Here is a 14,767-nt window from a genome sequence, read left to right as displayed (position 1 = left end):
TATTTCAACTAACACTAGCCTTTATTTGCAGCCGTGCTTTATTTCAACAGGATTGGGCCCCCCGAAAAAAAAATCATTAATTCAAAAATCCACACCCAACTTAATCACTTACATCTAATACAAAAGGTGCACTCAATAATTTATGATATATAGATAATTTAACAACATTTGAATTTGTGGATTCTACTCTTAGGTAGATGTGAAGTACATATAATGTAATTAGTATAACCTCATCAACAAGATAACACGATTTTTTTTAAGTTTAATTTTAAATAAAGAGATTACTCTAGGACAATCATATTACTTTCACTGATATCTGAGTTAAATTTATTCAACTCACTTAACCAACTTTAAACGGTAATAGGGATTGATCAACTTAAATTTCCTATCAATTCATTTCATTTTATTAAATCTAATGGTGTAGATTTAAGGTGAAAGAAAAAAAGAAAAGTTAAAAAAGATGATGAATATGATCACCATTTTCCCTTCAATGATTTTAGCTGTCTAACTGTCTTTGTTAGAGATCAGAGAGAAACTCTAGGTGACTGGGCTCACTCCATGGCGGTGGATAGAGTACTGAATGGGCTGCAGCCCAAGAAGTCTGGAATGAATTTATTCAAATCATATTAGGAAAATATGTTAAAGTTGGCTTTAAAGCTACTAGTTTAGCTTTGATCATAAATTTTGCGCTTGATCAAATTTCATGATTTCTTAATTTCAAGTAGTTATTCATTGACATAAAGCTAAAGTGTCCACTTTCAGAATATATATTTAAAAAAAAGGAGGAAGAAGAAGAAGAAGCAATCAGAAGATAATTACAATATGTTAAATGTGTTGGTGTTGCAAACTTGCAATCTTTCATGAAAATGGAAACCACAAAAAGTTGATAGATCTACGGATCACATGGAACACATAATGATAAGCTTTAACACAACACAAGTTGAGTTCATTTGGGACTTTAAAATCAAACTAAACCCACAGATTATGACGGGATTGAAAGCAATTAATCTTTGAGATATAATGGCTTTTCTTTTCTTTTTTTTCAATCAAAATGTTTATGGCTTTAATGTAACATTGTTGTCCTACACACTAAGTGACTATAGACTGTTAAGTTGAAAGGACATTGGGCCCCTAAGCATTCATTACGTTTACGTGTAAACTTTCCTAATCCTTGTGTCGATTTTTATTTTCTGAATTCAAGTAATCCTTGTGTCACTTAAGTGGTTGAAGTCTCTCAAATCAAGAGAAAATTTTGGTAACTTAAAAGAGTACGCACAAGTGAAATATTATCGCGAAGTAGTTGTCATTATGACTTGCCTCACATAGACATTTTGTTAAATGATTATTAAAATTGGCAGTTTTTTTTTTATTACATGAGACTGTTGTTTAAGAATACAAGTGTACAACTAATATTATATGAGACTATAATTGATATTTATAAATCAGATTATTATTGGGACTAGTTTACATCAATTCTTATGAAGCACCGTCTAGATTTTTATCTTCACTAATATTCGAAAGATGTCTACTACACTCGTATTTTGCAAGACAGGAAATTATTTCCACTCAATTATTAATAATTGAGGAAGGAATAAATCCCCCCATAATACGTTTATGGAGGGTCAAGCAGTTGTTCTAACCACTCGGCCAAAGGCTGAATGGATGCATTCATAACTTATTTAATTTACATAACCTTCGAATCTTGGTAGTGGAATCAACCTTTTACAAAACTAAATTTTCTTTTAAAACATTGTTGTCAAAATTAATACAAGCATATAAAAAATTCAAAAGGTAATGTGTGATGTGAGTTAAATGGTACATAAATTGCACTTTGTTATTGATTCATTCTTGTATACTTGTAATTTTTTTTAAAATCATGTTAGAGCAATTTCGATGGTACAAGAAACTCGTAGTCATTTTTTTCTTTAATGTAAAAATGATAGTCTTTTAATAGATAATCTAACTTAATTAGGAGACATAATTAAGGTAAGTGTTACGCTTCAAAATTGCATATGCAAGAGCTATACCTATAATTCAGAAAATAATCCTCTGATTAAAGTCATCGAATTCTATTTAATCATTTGCCTATTGAAATCTTGATCAGCATATGTATCCGATATATATACCAGCTCATCTAATTAGTGCTCTCTATCTAACCAATATGGTTGAGTTTTACATGAATAAGAAATGTAAATTTATCTAACCGATTCTAACCGATCGTACTGGCCAGAATAATTAACAAAACTCATTGTGGTACATTAATCAAACGAATGTATCTTTGCTCCATTTTAATGAAAAATTTTAGCCAATAATTGAATTTCATTGACCGTAACCATCTTATGAGAGGTGCAACACAAGGTTCCCCATTAGGTAATTTTATTATCATAGCATTTAATTTTATTAAGTTTTTCCGTCAAACTAGTTAATATACTAAAAAAAAAAATAACTAGTCGCATATTGTAGTTGAAACAAATAATGAGGTATATTTTAACGGAAACAAATATATAACATAAGTTTTTTTGAATAATTTTAAGGGATACCAGAACTAATTGGATAATTGACTCAAACTATAAAGATTAAAGGAATATTTACCAACATTATATTTCATAATTTTTTTTTTAATCTAGAAATATTAAAGCGTATGGACCACAATATAAGAGTTCTTCAGATCGATCTAAGGACAAGAGATTAATCAGAATCAAGGACCAGGGACCACCATGAATTAATTTATCACTAAGTTAAACAAAACGACGAGCTACGACAATTAATTATAAAGACATTACATTTGGCTTTCCATCTAATGGGAAAATTTGTGAACTAACAATGACCGTAGTCAGATATATTAATATTACCAAACAGCTTGGAAAAAGAGTTAAGAGTTTACAGTGTTAATTGGTAAAAAAATTGACAAATATATATTATCGAAAATTAATAAATTAATATCGACTTAAGTGGTTCTTTGGTTGAAATTGATCATCTAAAAGCATCTTTGGCTTGATTACGGCTTCATTTTATTTTTCACCCAAGGAAATCATAACAACAAGAAGAATGAAAATAACATTTTTCTCTACCGGAGATAGAAGAAATAGAAGGTAACTAAGTAGTCAGAGTTTATACGGCACTGTTTCCTTGGCCAAAAAGGTCCACATATTTCGTTGCCATTAAGGCAAAAGAATACACTCACAAGTCACAAATACAAATGCTAAGATAATTATTGGTTAAAATAGGATTCTCTCCTGATCTTTTATAAATTTTGTGTCACTTGTATTTTAGTATTAGTGTGATACTTGTTGGGAAATTGATGGGTGAAGCAGACACGCAATTAAAGTGAAATTGAGAAATAATGAGACAATATAATCACAGAGGATATCAAAAATTACATAGTTCGACTTTTAGTCTACGTCCACGGGTGAAGACAAAATAAAAAGATTTTACTAGTAGAATAAAGATTACAAGTATTAAAATATTTTGGCTCACTTTCCAGAACCTCAATATACCCAATCTCTCAAATCAATATAACAAAAGTTTATTTTAAGGTCTCTGAATTTCTCTCCCAACTCTCGACTCTCTTCACAATTGAATGCAAGCTCTAAATTGAGAGCTTGTATTTATAGGCAAAACTTTGCCTAAAATGTAAAAAAGGTGGCTCTAATCTTCAAGCAATACAGCTGCAAACTTCAATTTTTCAAACTTTGAATTTTTGAGTTTTGATTTTTTTTCTTTTTATTTTATCAAACATTGCGGCTTCTAGAAGCCACATGATACTTTTCACAATATTAGGATTTAACTATTTTACTTTTTAATTTATTAATTACTAATTACGTTAATAAAATTTGCTTAGAAGAAAATCAAATTAGTAAAGGATCTTGATCCTAATTGGTTATGGAAGATGACACAATGGGATAGGAGAAGAAAAAAAGAAATTCTACAATACACCAGAGGTAATATAACCAATTGATGCATGCATGAGATGTATAATTGAATTTAATGTAATCACTACTTGTAAGATGATCTTTCAAAATAAGCAATATCATCATTTATTTGTTATATACATGATATGATTCCTTTGATATATTATAAAATTTCTTGAAGAAAAGATATATCACGTTGTCCAACCTTAGGGAGATGAGTCCAATACTGTAGACTTCGGACGACTAAATGATACTCTAATGATGATGATAATAATGAAGTCAGTGTTTAAGTCTAACAAAAAAAAAAAAGTCCAACATATAAAGTTTAATGGAAACCTAACACATAAAATATGATAATAAACCTCTGGCAATACACATTGTGAGACTACCTGCCACCTTAAACTCCCTTTCTTATGTTAACTCAAATATGAAAAGTGAATTAAAAGAAGGATTAAGATTAAAAATAAAGGTCCTAAAAATATATCTAATCCTAATTTAACTCTAATTAAAATGGAAAATATTAAAAGAACCAAAACAATTAAAATTCTAAATTTGTCCTACATCGCCAAAAAAGCGGAGAACATATAAAGCTAGCTACATTCAAATTCAATTATTAGGTTTCATATTGAAACTGAAAACGCGTCCTCGAAAGTATGGGTCAATAATGACCCTTTCTAATTAGAAAATAAGGAACTTTTACTCTTAATTGTAAAACCGAATTGAAGTAAATGGTCCTTACGCATTTGCTTTTGATTTACTCCAGTACACCTATTCAGTAATGTCATGACACATAGCATTGATTTTGAAATCAATCAATTATAAAAGAAAATTTTAACATATGACATCATCATTTTGTTATGTGGGCATATTTGGACCATCCTACCTAAAAGTTTTTTCAAGGTTAGATTTGCAAAAAGGGGACTCGATTTTTTCTTTTCTTTTCTAACTTTTTCCCCTCCTTGATATCAAAAGATTCCCTAGTAGATTCAGTTTTAAACCATGCAAGAAACCGAGTATTTTTAAGCTCTGAATGAGAAGCTCGAGGTCGATTGGCTTTCGAAAACTAGCATACATACATGAATTATATGATGAATTAAACTATATTAAGCTGGCACCTTATATTTATTGTAATATATAGCAAAAAAAAATCGGTTTGGTAAATACTCGTTTAGTCGCTATATTTTTTGTTAAATATCCATTTAGTTTTTATATTTTTTAAAAACTCTCCAAAACATCCTTATTGTTAATTATGCTATAACCTTGCCCTTAATTTTTTTTTGTTTTTACAATAATACACTTACAACAATCTTTGGGACATTAATGGAAAAAAATCAATTTACCAATTAATCTTAAAAGTAAAATAACAATTGATGTAAATTTCTTGTTATTAATATTAAATTAACACTTTATTTTTTCATTATGTCCCCGAATTATTATAAGGGTATTATTGTAAAAACAATAAAAGGCAGGAATGTAATATAAATATTAGTGGGGTTGCTTAGGATATTTTAAAAAATATAGAAATTAAACAAGTATTTAATCCAAAATAAAAGGATTAAACGAAAATTTATCCATATTTGAATACTTTGTAAAACTTGTGTAGCTTTTCCGATTGCGGGAGGCTTGAATTTGCCCGAATTTTCCTTGATGAATCTATTGATTAAAGCCTTTTAGTGCAGGTACGTATACCCTATTCAATGCTGCTGCCGGGTTTGTAAGCTTCTCCCACAATGACTCATAGAAGCTAAGATAACAAAAAATACTTCATAAAAACAAGAACAAAAAATAGACATGTTGCTCGACTGCAAGCTTCTGTACAAATATATATATATATATATATATATATATATATATATATATATTTATAATGCGTTAAGCATAATGCCTGTGGAAAAGTCAATGAAATTTTAAGTTAATTTATTACCCCATAAAATGAAGAGAAAAAAAGAACTAAAAACATAGGTTTTTACAACAACATAATAAGAGTAATGACAGATCTTCTAAATTTTATCACAAATGATGTGTCATTATTGAGTAGTTAATAATTTTTTACAAGATCCAATTGATTAAATTGTATAATTTCAACAACTAATTGATAAATATCACATCATTTAGATTATATTTTTAGATAAAAAATTTAAGATATGTAGCATTACTCATATAATAATGGATCCTCTCTATTAGTTTCACTGCACTTAGTTTTATAATTAAATAGCAACGTTAAATCACATTCCAATTACATTTTATTTATTATTAAAAAAAGAAAAATGTATTCTAATTATTTGAGATTCGAATCCCATTTTGATGAATTTTAGACATGCATAAGAACAAATTAATTGGAATATTGTTTCAGTGACTAAAACTGCACACTATCAGTCTATCATCATCACTAACGCAGCCTAGTACTTGGCCTTTTTCAGATTCTTCTTCATGCTCGATCAATTTATTAAAATAAAGTAATTGAATTACAGAAGGAAGACAGAACTAATTAAATTCAGCTGATCATTATCACACATACCTTAGAAAAAAAAAATGACAATCTCAACATCTCTTCTTCTAATGAGTTAACATTAATTTTCTACAATGAATGGACTTTGATTAGTCCCACATGACCCTACACCATTTTTGTGCTCAATAGAAATATTTGCATATCATCAACAGATACTTGAGTAAATCACAATAGGAGAGATACAATTCAGATAATGATAATAATAATACTAGCACCATGACCATACTAGCTAGATCATCGATCAAAGCCTTAAAGACAAATCAAGCTGGCTAAGCTCATCTTGAACGTTTTCATGAGGACTGTAACTCATGGAACTATAATTCACCTCTCTTATGCCATAATCAAATTCTCCAGCAAACTTACCAGCATGTGCATGACCCTGATGAATACGTGAAGCATGGCTCGAGGAGCCGATTGAGCTAGATCCTGACCTTGGGTTATTAGACACTCCATGTGCCCTTACAGCTGAGCTGAACTCCTTGCTCTTCTTGGCTAAAGTTCTTTCAAGCTTATGAGCATTTTGGTGGCCGCCAAGTGCTTGTGAGCTGTAGAATTTGCGTTGGCAATAGTTGCAAGAGAATATTCGAGGCTCAGCAGCTGGACTGTGAGGTGATGGAGAAGAACAATTAGATGATGGTGATGGTTCAAGAACAAGATCTAGGTTGAGTTGGTTGCTTGGTAGACTCAAATGAAGTGAAGTGTTAGGCTGATAATCCATAGCAAAAGAGAAGAAAAAGCAAGAGCACAAGTTTACTTAATAATTAAGCTTGAAGAAAATGAGAGAGACGTGGAGAGAGTTTTTTTCTCTTTTGGTCACACAAAAGTGAATTGATATAGAGGGTTTTCAGGCTTATTATCTTGCATTATAAGAGATGTGCAAATCGGTTCACTGTTCCTGCAAAATACAACAAATAGTAAGAGTAGTGACAACATAGATGGGTATTGAGAGGGGGTGAGAAAGAAAGAGACATGAAGCTGCAAAGATCAGTGGGGAATCGAAGGGCTGTCGCCTCCATTAAGGGCAGCATTCGACTCACTTGTCGGTCCATGGAAAAAAAAAACACCATATTAACATAAATATTAATCAAATCATTCATTTTAATTAAATTTTTAATGCTAATATAATATTACTTGTGAATCTACGTAATTTACCAATCCAATCATGGGTCCGATCTTATTTTGTTTGTAATCTTTACTCTTTCTCATGATCTTTAATCAGCATTGAGTTGAGATCATGAATGCTTTAATCAATTTGCCAAACTAAGTAATAAATTGTAAACAAGATAAACCCATCTTGACTAGACTAAACATGCAACATGATAAAGCCACTTTAATAATTTGCATTACATATGCCAGCGCATATATATATGTGTGTGTGTCTGTGTGTATTATCTCCACTCAATATGGTGCACTGAATTATCAAGAAATTGCAACCGTACAGAAAGACTAGATGTAGGCTCTCTTCAGTGAACCAACTAAATTATACATAACATTCTTACGGCTACATGATGTTCCCAGACTGTACTTCAATAATCAGTCTGACCAAACATTTCCGAAATCCAAGAGATTTCATGAACAATAATCAGATTTTTGCTTAAGTACAAAGCAGCTTCCATTAATTTTCACTATTGTCTCTCAAGTTCATAAACTACGTTCACATTTAGCTAGATTGTCATTTTACCTCTTACTCCTTATAAAGTTTTTATAATATTCCGTTACTCTTTCACGTCAAAATTTTAACGAAAAAGAAGAATAATGGTTTTACGGAATTGTAGAAAAGAGGTTTATATATTGCCCATAATGCTATGTTAAGGACACACAAGGTTTTAAGTGGTTTACCTTACATCACGTCCAGCGTCTTATTTATCTCTCACATAATATTTTGACAATAGTTAATAAAGGCAAGCACATGGGGTAGGGGATTTGAAGTTTTGAACTTTGAAGCGGTAGAAAAAGCAGACAAATTAAATCCACTACGTACTTTCTCTCACACTAATTAGAACAGAAAAAAAATATTAATCTAAAAACAGATAGATAGGGTTTCAATATATTCATTAACCTAATAATTAACAAAACCACATTACGCCATGATTATGGGATCATAATCTCGCAGGTCGGCTATGATTGCGCTGAGCACTGTCTGTTAATCACGGACACAACACAAACCAAGAAACTACCTTCTTTTGCTTTGCAGTTTACATACTCAACTGTTAAGTCTAAAATTCATAAGATTCCAATTTCCAAGCTTGGAACATTAATTCCTTTGAATAAAAACCATATAATATGCAAATCATCAGTCAATGGTATGTGTCTCTTTGTACTTTAACAAACCTTCAAACACACACACACACACACACACACACACACACACACACACATATATAATTAAAAGAGTAATGAACTTAATAAACTCAATGCTTTTTCCTCGCTCCTTCTCCTGACCATCATGTAATTGGACACCACACATACAATAATATATATCATTTGAGTAAACAAAACAAGCAAAGAGAGGAAGACAGAGACTCACATGGGAAAATGCAACTTTTGGGTAAAGGAAAGAGCAGTGGTTTAAGATGTGAGATGAGAGAGATCCGCCTCTGGTTTTGGCTTTAAATAAATGGGATATCATGAGGATATCATAGGAAGAAAATGAACCTCAGATGGAAATGGGTAGTGGACATGTTTGTGTTTTGTCGGATTTTAAAAGTATTAAATGGGTTATGGAGCAGCCCAACGATATGACTCTTGGTTCTCTTTTCTCCCTACACGTGGATAATGATCTTTTTACTACCATATGCATACTTCATTCCTCAACATTATTGTTTCGGGCATATCTATTATACTGTCGTTCTTTTGCACAGGGCTTCCACTAGATCTCTATTGAAAATTCCCTTTTTTTTTCCAATTTTTATACAGTTCATAGCATATCATAAGCTAAAAGTCATAAATGAAAATTTTGAAGTTTTCAACAAAGAGTGGAAGGCAATGACAAAGCTGTACTTGGTTATATTGTAGTGATTCCCGACTGGAGAAAGTCTAAGTACATCTTAATTAGAACAACAATTAAATGAATAATAATTTAAAAAGTATATATTTATTTTATAATATGTCGGTCCAAGGACATGTCCAAGTGGTTTTTAAGTCGTCTATTTAGTTGATAAACCAAATTCAAATCTTAGAGAGAGAAGGAACAAAGGAAAATGAATTTGAGTTCATCCCTTACCTTTCAGAAATATATATAGAGAGAGAGAGAGATTATCCAGAATTTCTCTAATAACTCTATTTCTTTGTATAATCTTCTTCTTTCTAACTCAATTACTAGGATTACGAGTTTTGATTCTTGTGTTTGCGTTATGTGGTTTTGAATTGTTGAGGCTGCAAAGGGTTATGATGATACCTCGTGAAGTGGCTATGTCGGCATGAGGTTGATATGAAGTTTTGTCTTTACTTAACTCATTTATTACGTCTCTTCTCTAGTTTTCAGTGCATGCAAGCTCTTTGGCTGGCCCGGTCGCTGCCACGATTTTTTCTTTTCTTTTGGTGCTAAGGTGCGTTCCGATGATCCAAAGAGTAGGGGCCCCTCATGAACCTGCTTTTTGCAAGCACTCTGTAAACTTTGGATTTTCTCTGTTTCAGTTTTGGATCCATACACAAAATTTAAAATTGGATTCTTTCGCTGCAAGATGTACATAACCCTACCAAGATAGCAAGAGTCGTCTTTTTATTTCCTTTTTCTAAGTCAAATATGCAAAGTAATAGATTTTCAGTCATGTTGACAAATTTGGGATTGCTCACTCTGCCTACAATAGAAAGCATGCAAGTCTTTTCAACCAATGGTTATATATATATAGTCGTGTCTCACATTAACCGGTGAAAAAAAGTCACTTGAATTTTTAAATATTAAGAAAAATTTATTCATATAATATGTTACTCTTTTGGGTTAGATTTAAAATACTAGGCTGTGCCGATATTTTCTTGCATTTCTTGCCATTTTTGTTCTTGATGTTTCTTTGGGTTAGAACCCCACTTCAGCTTCGTGATGCGGTACTCAACACTCAACAGCTCATATTTCTCATATTATTAATTTTCAAAATAAGACAACAAAAGTTCAAAATATAAATTAAATCTTAAAAAATCCATGGCCTTATTTTTACGTAGGCCTTTGTATAACATTACACAAATTAGCGATAATAAAATCACGTGATGGTTAAGTTTAATTTCAATTGCATAATGATGGTTCCACCCCCGACCCCTCCCCCCCCACAAAGAGAGTGTGAAGTGGTTTTCAAACAGTTGTATTTAATTGGTTATTTAAGTTTGAATCATGGGAAGTTAAGGGACTAAAAATTAAATTTGGGCTTTACACCCCCTTACCTTTTAAAAAATAATAAAAATTACATTATGATGACCAAATATTGTTCTCATCATCTTTGTTACGTAGCTCCTCAAGTTCTTTAAACAATTGACTTTCATCATCTTCTGCCGTGTCGACTAGATCAACATCAATTATAAGTTGCTTAATCCAGCTCTCTCATCCCATCGTATTTATAATTTACTTTAATTGACACCCAAATTTTCAGCTAATCACCTCTCTGGCCAATCTCGACAAAGCATAATAATCTCAAAGTTATGTCAACATTGGTATAGTTAATCTAGCATTATGACCATTATTTATTTGTTATCAAACATGATATATCACCCTCTCTGGCATTCTCACCCTATTTCTCCAGGTTTCGTGAATTGAAAATTGAAATTCTGTTTTCAAAACAAGCTATATTTGGCGTTTAATGTAAAAAGGGGAAAACAAAAAACCAAAAAAAAAGGGGGGAGAAACAATTGGACTGTGAAGGATCCCAAGAGTGGACCATATTCTAGAGTTTTTAAGTAATCATCTCCATGTTCAATAATATGCTGGAGTGGGGACATTTCCCTTTCATGAACAAAGAGATAATTAAGAGGAGAAGTAGAAAGATGAGTACAAAGACAAGGTAGAAAAGTTGGTTTAGGAGACAAATGGGTAAACTAAAACCGTCTACTTGCTTGAAAGGAATGAAAAATGAAAAATGGAAAAGAAGAAAAATCAAGATAAAAATTGATTGTCTCCAAATCCCTGTTAATTGCCAAAATTAATGATTGCTTGTTGAAATCAATGAAAATCAATTGTTATTTCAAATTTTCACTAGTTGCGCCTTTTTCTTTTTTTTTTTTTTGTAATTTTCAATTGCTTTGTATAAATTTTGGGCTACTGTAATCAAGAAGAGTGAAAGCATATTTTTATTATTATATGGTTCGTTAAATTCTACAAAATTAACCATCTTTATGAACTATGAAAATAACCGATCTTATTAACGTCAGCACTTAGCTGGGATTTTGATGAGTTTTAAAATATGAAAGAGGAAATGACGTTAATTTCCTCGAATAAGCGAGCGAGGAGGTTAGGGTTTAGTTTTTTTTCTTTTCGTTTCTTTTCTTTCTTTATTCTTTTCAAATGGTAATAAGTGGGCACACAAAAGATGCTAAATGAGTTGACCAAAGGGAAATAGATGGGTAAACGTGCGCTAAACTAATGGAAGCTGAGGCGTCACCACTGAGTTTCTGAAGTGGAGGATGAAGAAAATGAGGATATATAATAACTCTTCGTACAAGTTTTATCATCACCGTGTATTCGATATTCTTCGATCCATCATTCTCTCAAGTCTCAACGCCATGTGGGGAAATATAATGCTCCACGAATCACAAAGCAAAAATTAGCACACAAGTAAAGACAAGAGACAAAAGAAGAAAGCTCTGGCGTTGGTGGTGGTGGGCTTGCAAATTCATTTTCGAGCAGCTGAATAATGTATAATCCGCACATTTTGAAAGATAAGGATATGATCTTTATATATCAATGCATCATGTACGATAAAACTCTTCGTGAAATTATTATAAGTAAGATTCCCCTTCATTATGAAATCTAAAAGCGCTTGACAGAAAATTGATCTCTTTCATGATGAGAGAAATTTGAGAAATAAAAGCAGAGTCATCACTTCTCTAATGAGTTAAAATTTAATGATTAAAGAAATTTCTTTAATCATTTTGGTAAGTAAAAAAGATTTAGACAATCAGATTTAATAATACAAAGAAATTTTGTTTCTGCTGAGATCATCGACAGACATATGTAGGAAAGAACCTAAACAAGAATCTATAGCCTGCTCGAACTCAATAGTTTCTGGAGCTTTTAACTCGTGTTAAATGTTTCATCATCGGTCTTAGCTGTAGAGTTTGCTATTAAGAAGGCCTGAACAAAAATCGATTCGTTGGTGCTGTGCTCCTCGTAGCTTGTACAGTCCACAGTTCTCTCATGCTTGGCATATCTTGGAGCAAATTGGATGAACTTCAATTGTTCTTCGCATTTTATTTTATCAAGAGGGCACTGACAACCCATTTGACTTATAAAAGTTTTAGTTTCAAATTATGGACCCAAGCAATAGTATTTTAGCTTTTACTCAGAATTCCCTGCGAGTTACTACTTTTCTTAATTAATCTCGATACGTCTTGCTTTGATTTTACCTTTTTGTTCTACGTTCGCATACATTTTTTTGTATTTCTTCTTTTTCAACGATGTATTTACGCCTCTAGTGGGTTCCCAAAAGAGAAAAGAAAAAAGAAAAAGAAATGAATGTTATGCCATGGTGAGAAAATATTGTTGATATTGTTAATCGGGGGAAACAGAGATGTTGCGTATTTACAGGATTTCGGGATCAAATTTGATAAGAAATTCACAAAGATTCTCCCCAGTCAAGACAAATATAGCTGAAAATCTGTACAATGATGACATGTACAGATATGTCGCAAGAATAATTGTTATTATAATATGCATATGACATATATGGCAAGAAATTATGACCATTATAAATTACAGATTCTGAGATTCAAAAGACGAATTAAGTTTTTTTTTTCGTCTTTGTTCAGGTTTTTTAAAATTCATTGAGATGAAAATAGTGGATCAGATTCCAACTTCAGGTATCTTTTTAATTACTTACTTTAGGATACTCACACGGGCTCCCAGTATTTTAGCCCAACGAGTGATCCAAATCGCTTGTTCTTTTTTGACATTTGATCCATATCTCTCTTCACGAGTCATCACCACACCTTTTTTTTTTAAAAAAAAAAAAAAAAAAAGTGCTTCTAACACCCTTCAAAACTCTTACGAAATCCCATTTTTTTTATTTTTATATCTCTATCTCTGATAAAATTAAGAAGAAAATTACGAAATCCCATTTTCTCTGATTAAAAACTAGGATTTTAATGCAATTTCCTCTAACAATAGAGCTATGACTACCAAAATGAGGTTTTATAAGAATATTAAAAGAGTGTGAAAAGCATTGCCTTTTATATATATATATATATATAATTTAACTGCACTCCTAAGTCGTAATGTTGAATTTCTTAAATTGTAGTTTTTATCTTTTAAGTCTTAACACTTTAAACTGTAAATAATGATAATATTATTACTACTATTATATTGTGTTTACTTGCTGGAGTAGGAGTGAGGAGTGTGGATTCCTCCCACTCCAGCGTTTACTTCCTCTAAATAGAAAGGGAGTGGGAATTCCACTCTGTGGGCCCCACCCATTTTTGGAGTGGGGAGTGGGAGTGGGACTCCCACCTCTCCCTTTTTTATCCTTTTATTTTTTTTTAATTTAATATTTTATAATTAATAAAATAAAATAAATATTATTTGAATAATATTATTATATTTATTTGAATAATAATATTATATTTAACTAAATAATAATTTACATTGATTCTAAGTTAAAATTATTTTAAAATAATATTATTATACTAATAGAGAATTAATAAATATAATATTATTATATTTATTTTAAAAATAATAGTACTATATTTATTTAATATTAATAATAATAAATAGTTTATTCTAAGAAAATATTAATTTTGTACTAAATAATATTATATTATTATTTTATATAATAATAAATTTAATATAATTATATTAAATAAAATAAAATAAGGTTTCATTTTGTATTAATAATTTATTGTTCATAATTAAGAATATTAATAATTATAATAAATTTACAAATATAATACAATAAATATTATTCATTAAATATATTTTTTATTAGTTTTGTAATTAAAAACTATAATTCTTTAAATAAGGATAAAATTGTAATTTGAAACTATTTACTCCCAATTCAAGACAAAGTAAACACATAAATTGGATTCTGATCTCTAATCCATGCTTCCATTCCAGTGTAAGTAAACAACCTACTCTCACTCCCACTCCACACTCCCAATCCTAGGATTCCCACTCCTCAGGATTCCTAATCCAATTCAAAAAGTAAACGCT

General features: G+C 30.9%; 1 protein-coding gene across 2 annotated transcripts; it reads right to left on the bottom strand.

Moving 5' to 3' along the window:
* Positions 1-6,396: 6,396 nt before the first annotated feature.
* On the bottom strand, positions 6,397-9,070 carry LOC102628993 (zinc finger protein 2). 2 transcript variants are annotated; one of them, XM_052433068.1, is made up of 2 exons: positions 8,948-9,070; positions 6,397-7,315 (listed from the first exon to the last, which is right to left on the bottom strand). In XM_052433068.1, the coding sequence occupies exon 2, from the start codon at positions 7,136-7,138 to the stop codon at positions 6,662-6,664; it is 477 nt and encodes a 158-aa protein (XP_052289028.1). In that variant the 5' UTR covers positions 7,139-7,315; positions 8,948-9,070; the 3' UTR covers positions 6,397-6,661. The 2 variants fall into 2 exon arrangements, with proteins under 2 accessions (XP_052289028.1, XP_052289029.1); XM_052433069.1 differs by lacking the exon at positions 8,948-9,070 and adding an exon at positions 7,390-7,444.
* Between the last annotated feature and the right edge of the window lie 5,697 nt (positions 9,071-14,767).

The sequence above is a fragment of the Citrus sinensis genome, chromosome 9, assembly GCF_022201045.2.
Source record: "Citrus sinensis cultivar Valencia sweet orange chromosome 9, DVS_A1.0, whole genome shotgun sequence".
Lineage (NCBI taxonomy): Eukaryota > Viridiplantae > Streptophyta > Magnoliopsida > Sapindales > Rutaceae > Citrus > Citrus sinensis.
Note: the sequence above shows the minus strand (reverse complement) of the source record. Positions and strands in the feature narration are given on the sequence as shown.

Coding starts and splice junctions, on each gene's coding strand:
- LOC102628993 (XM_052433068.1), bottom strand. CDS start 7,138: ATGGATTATCAGCCTAACACTTCACTTCATTTGAGTCTACCAAGCAAC.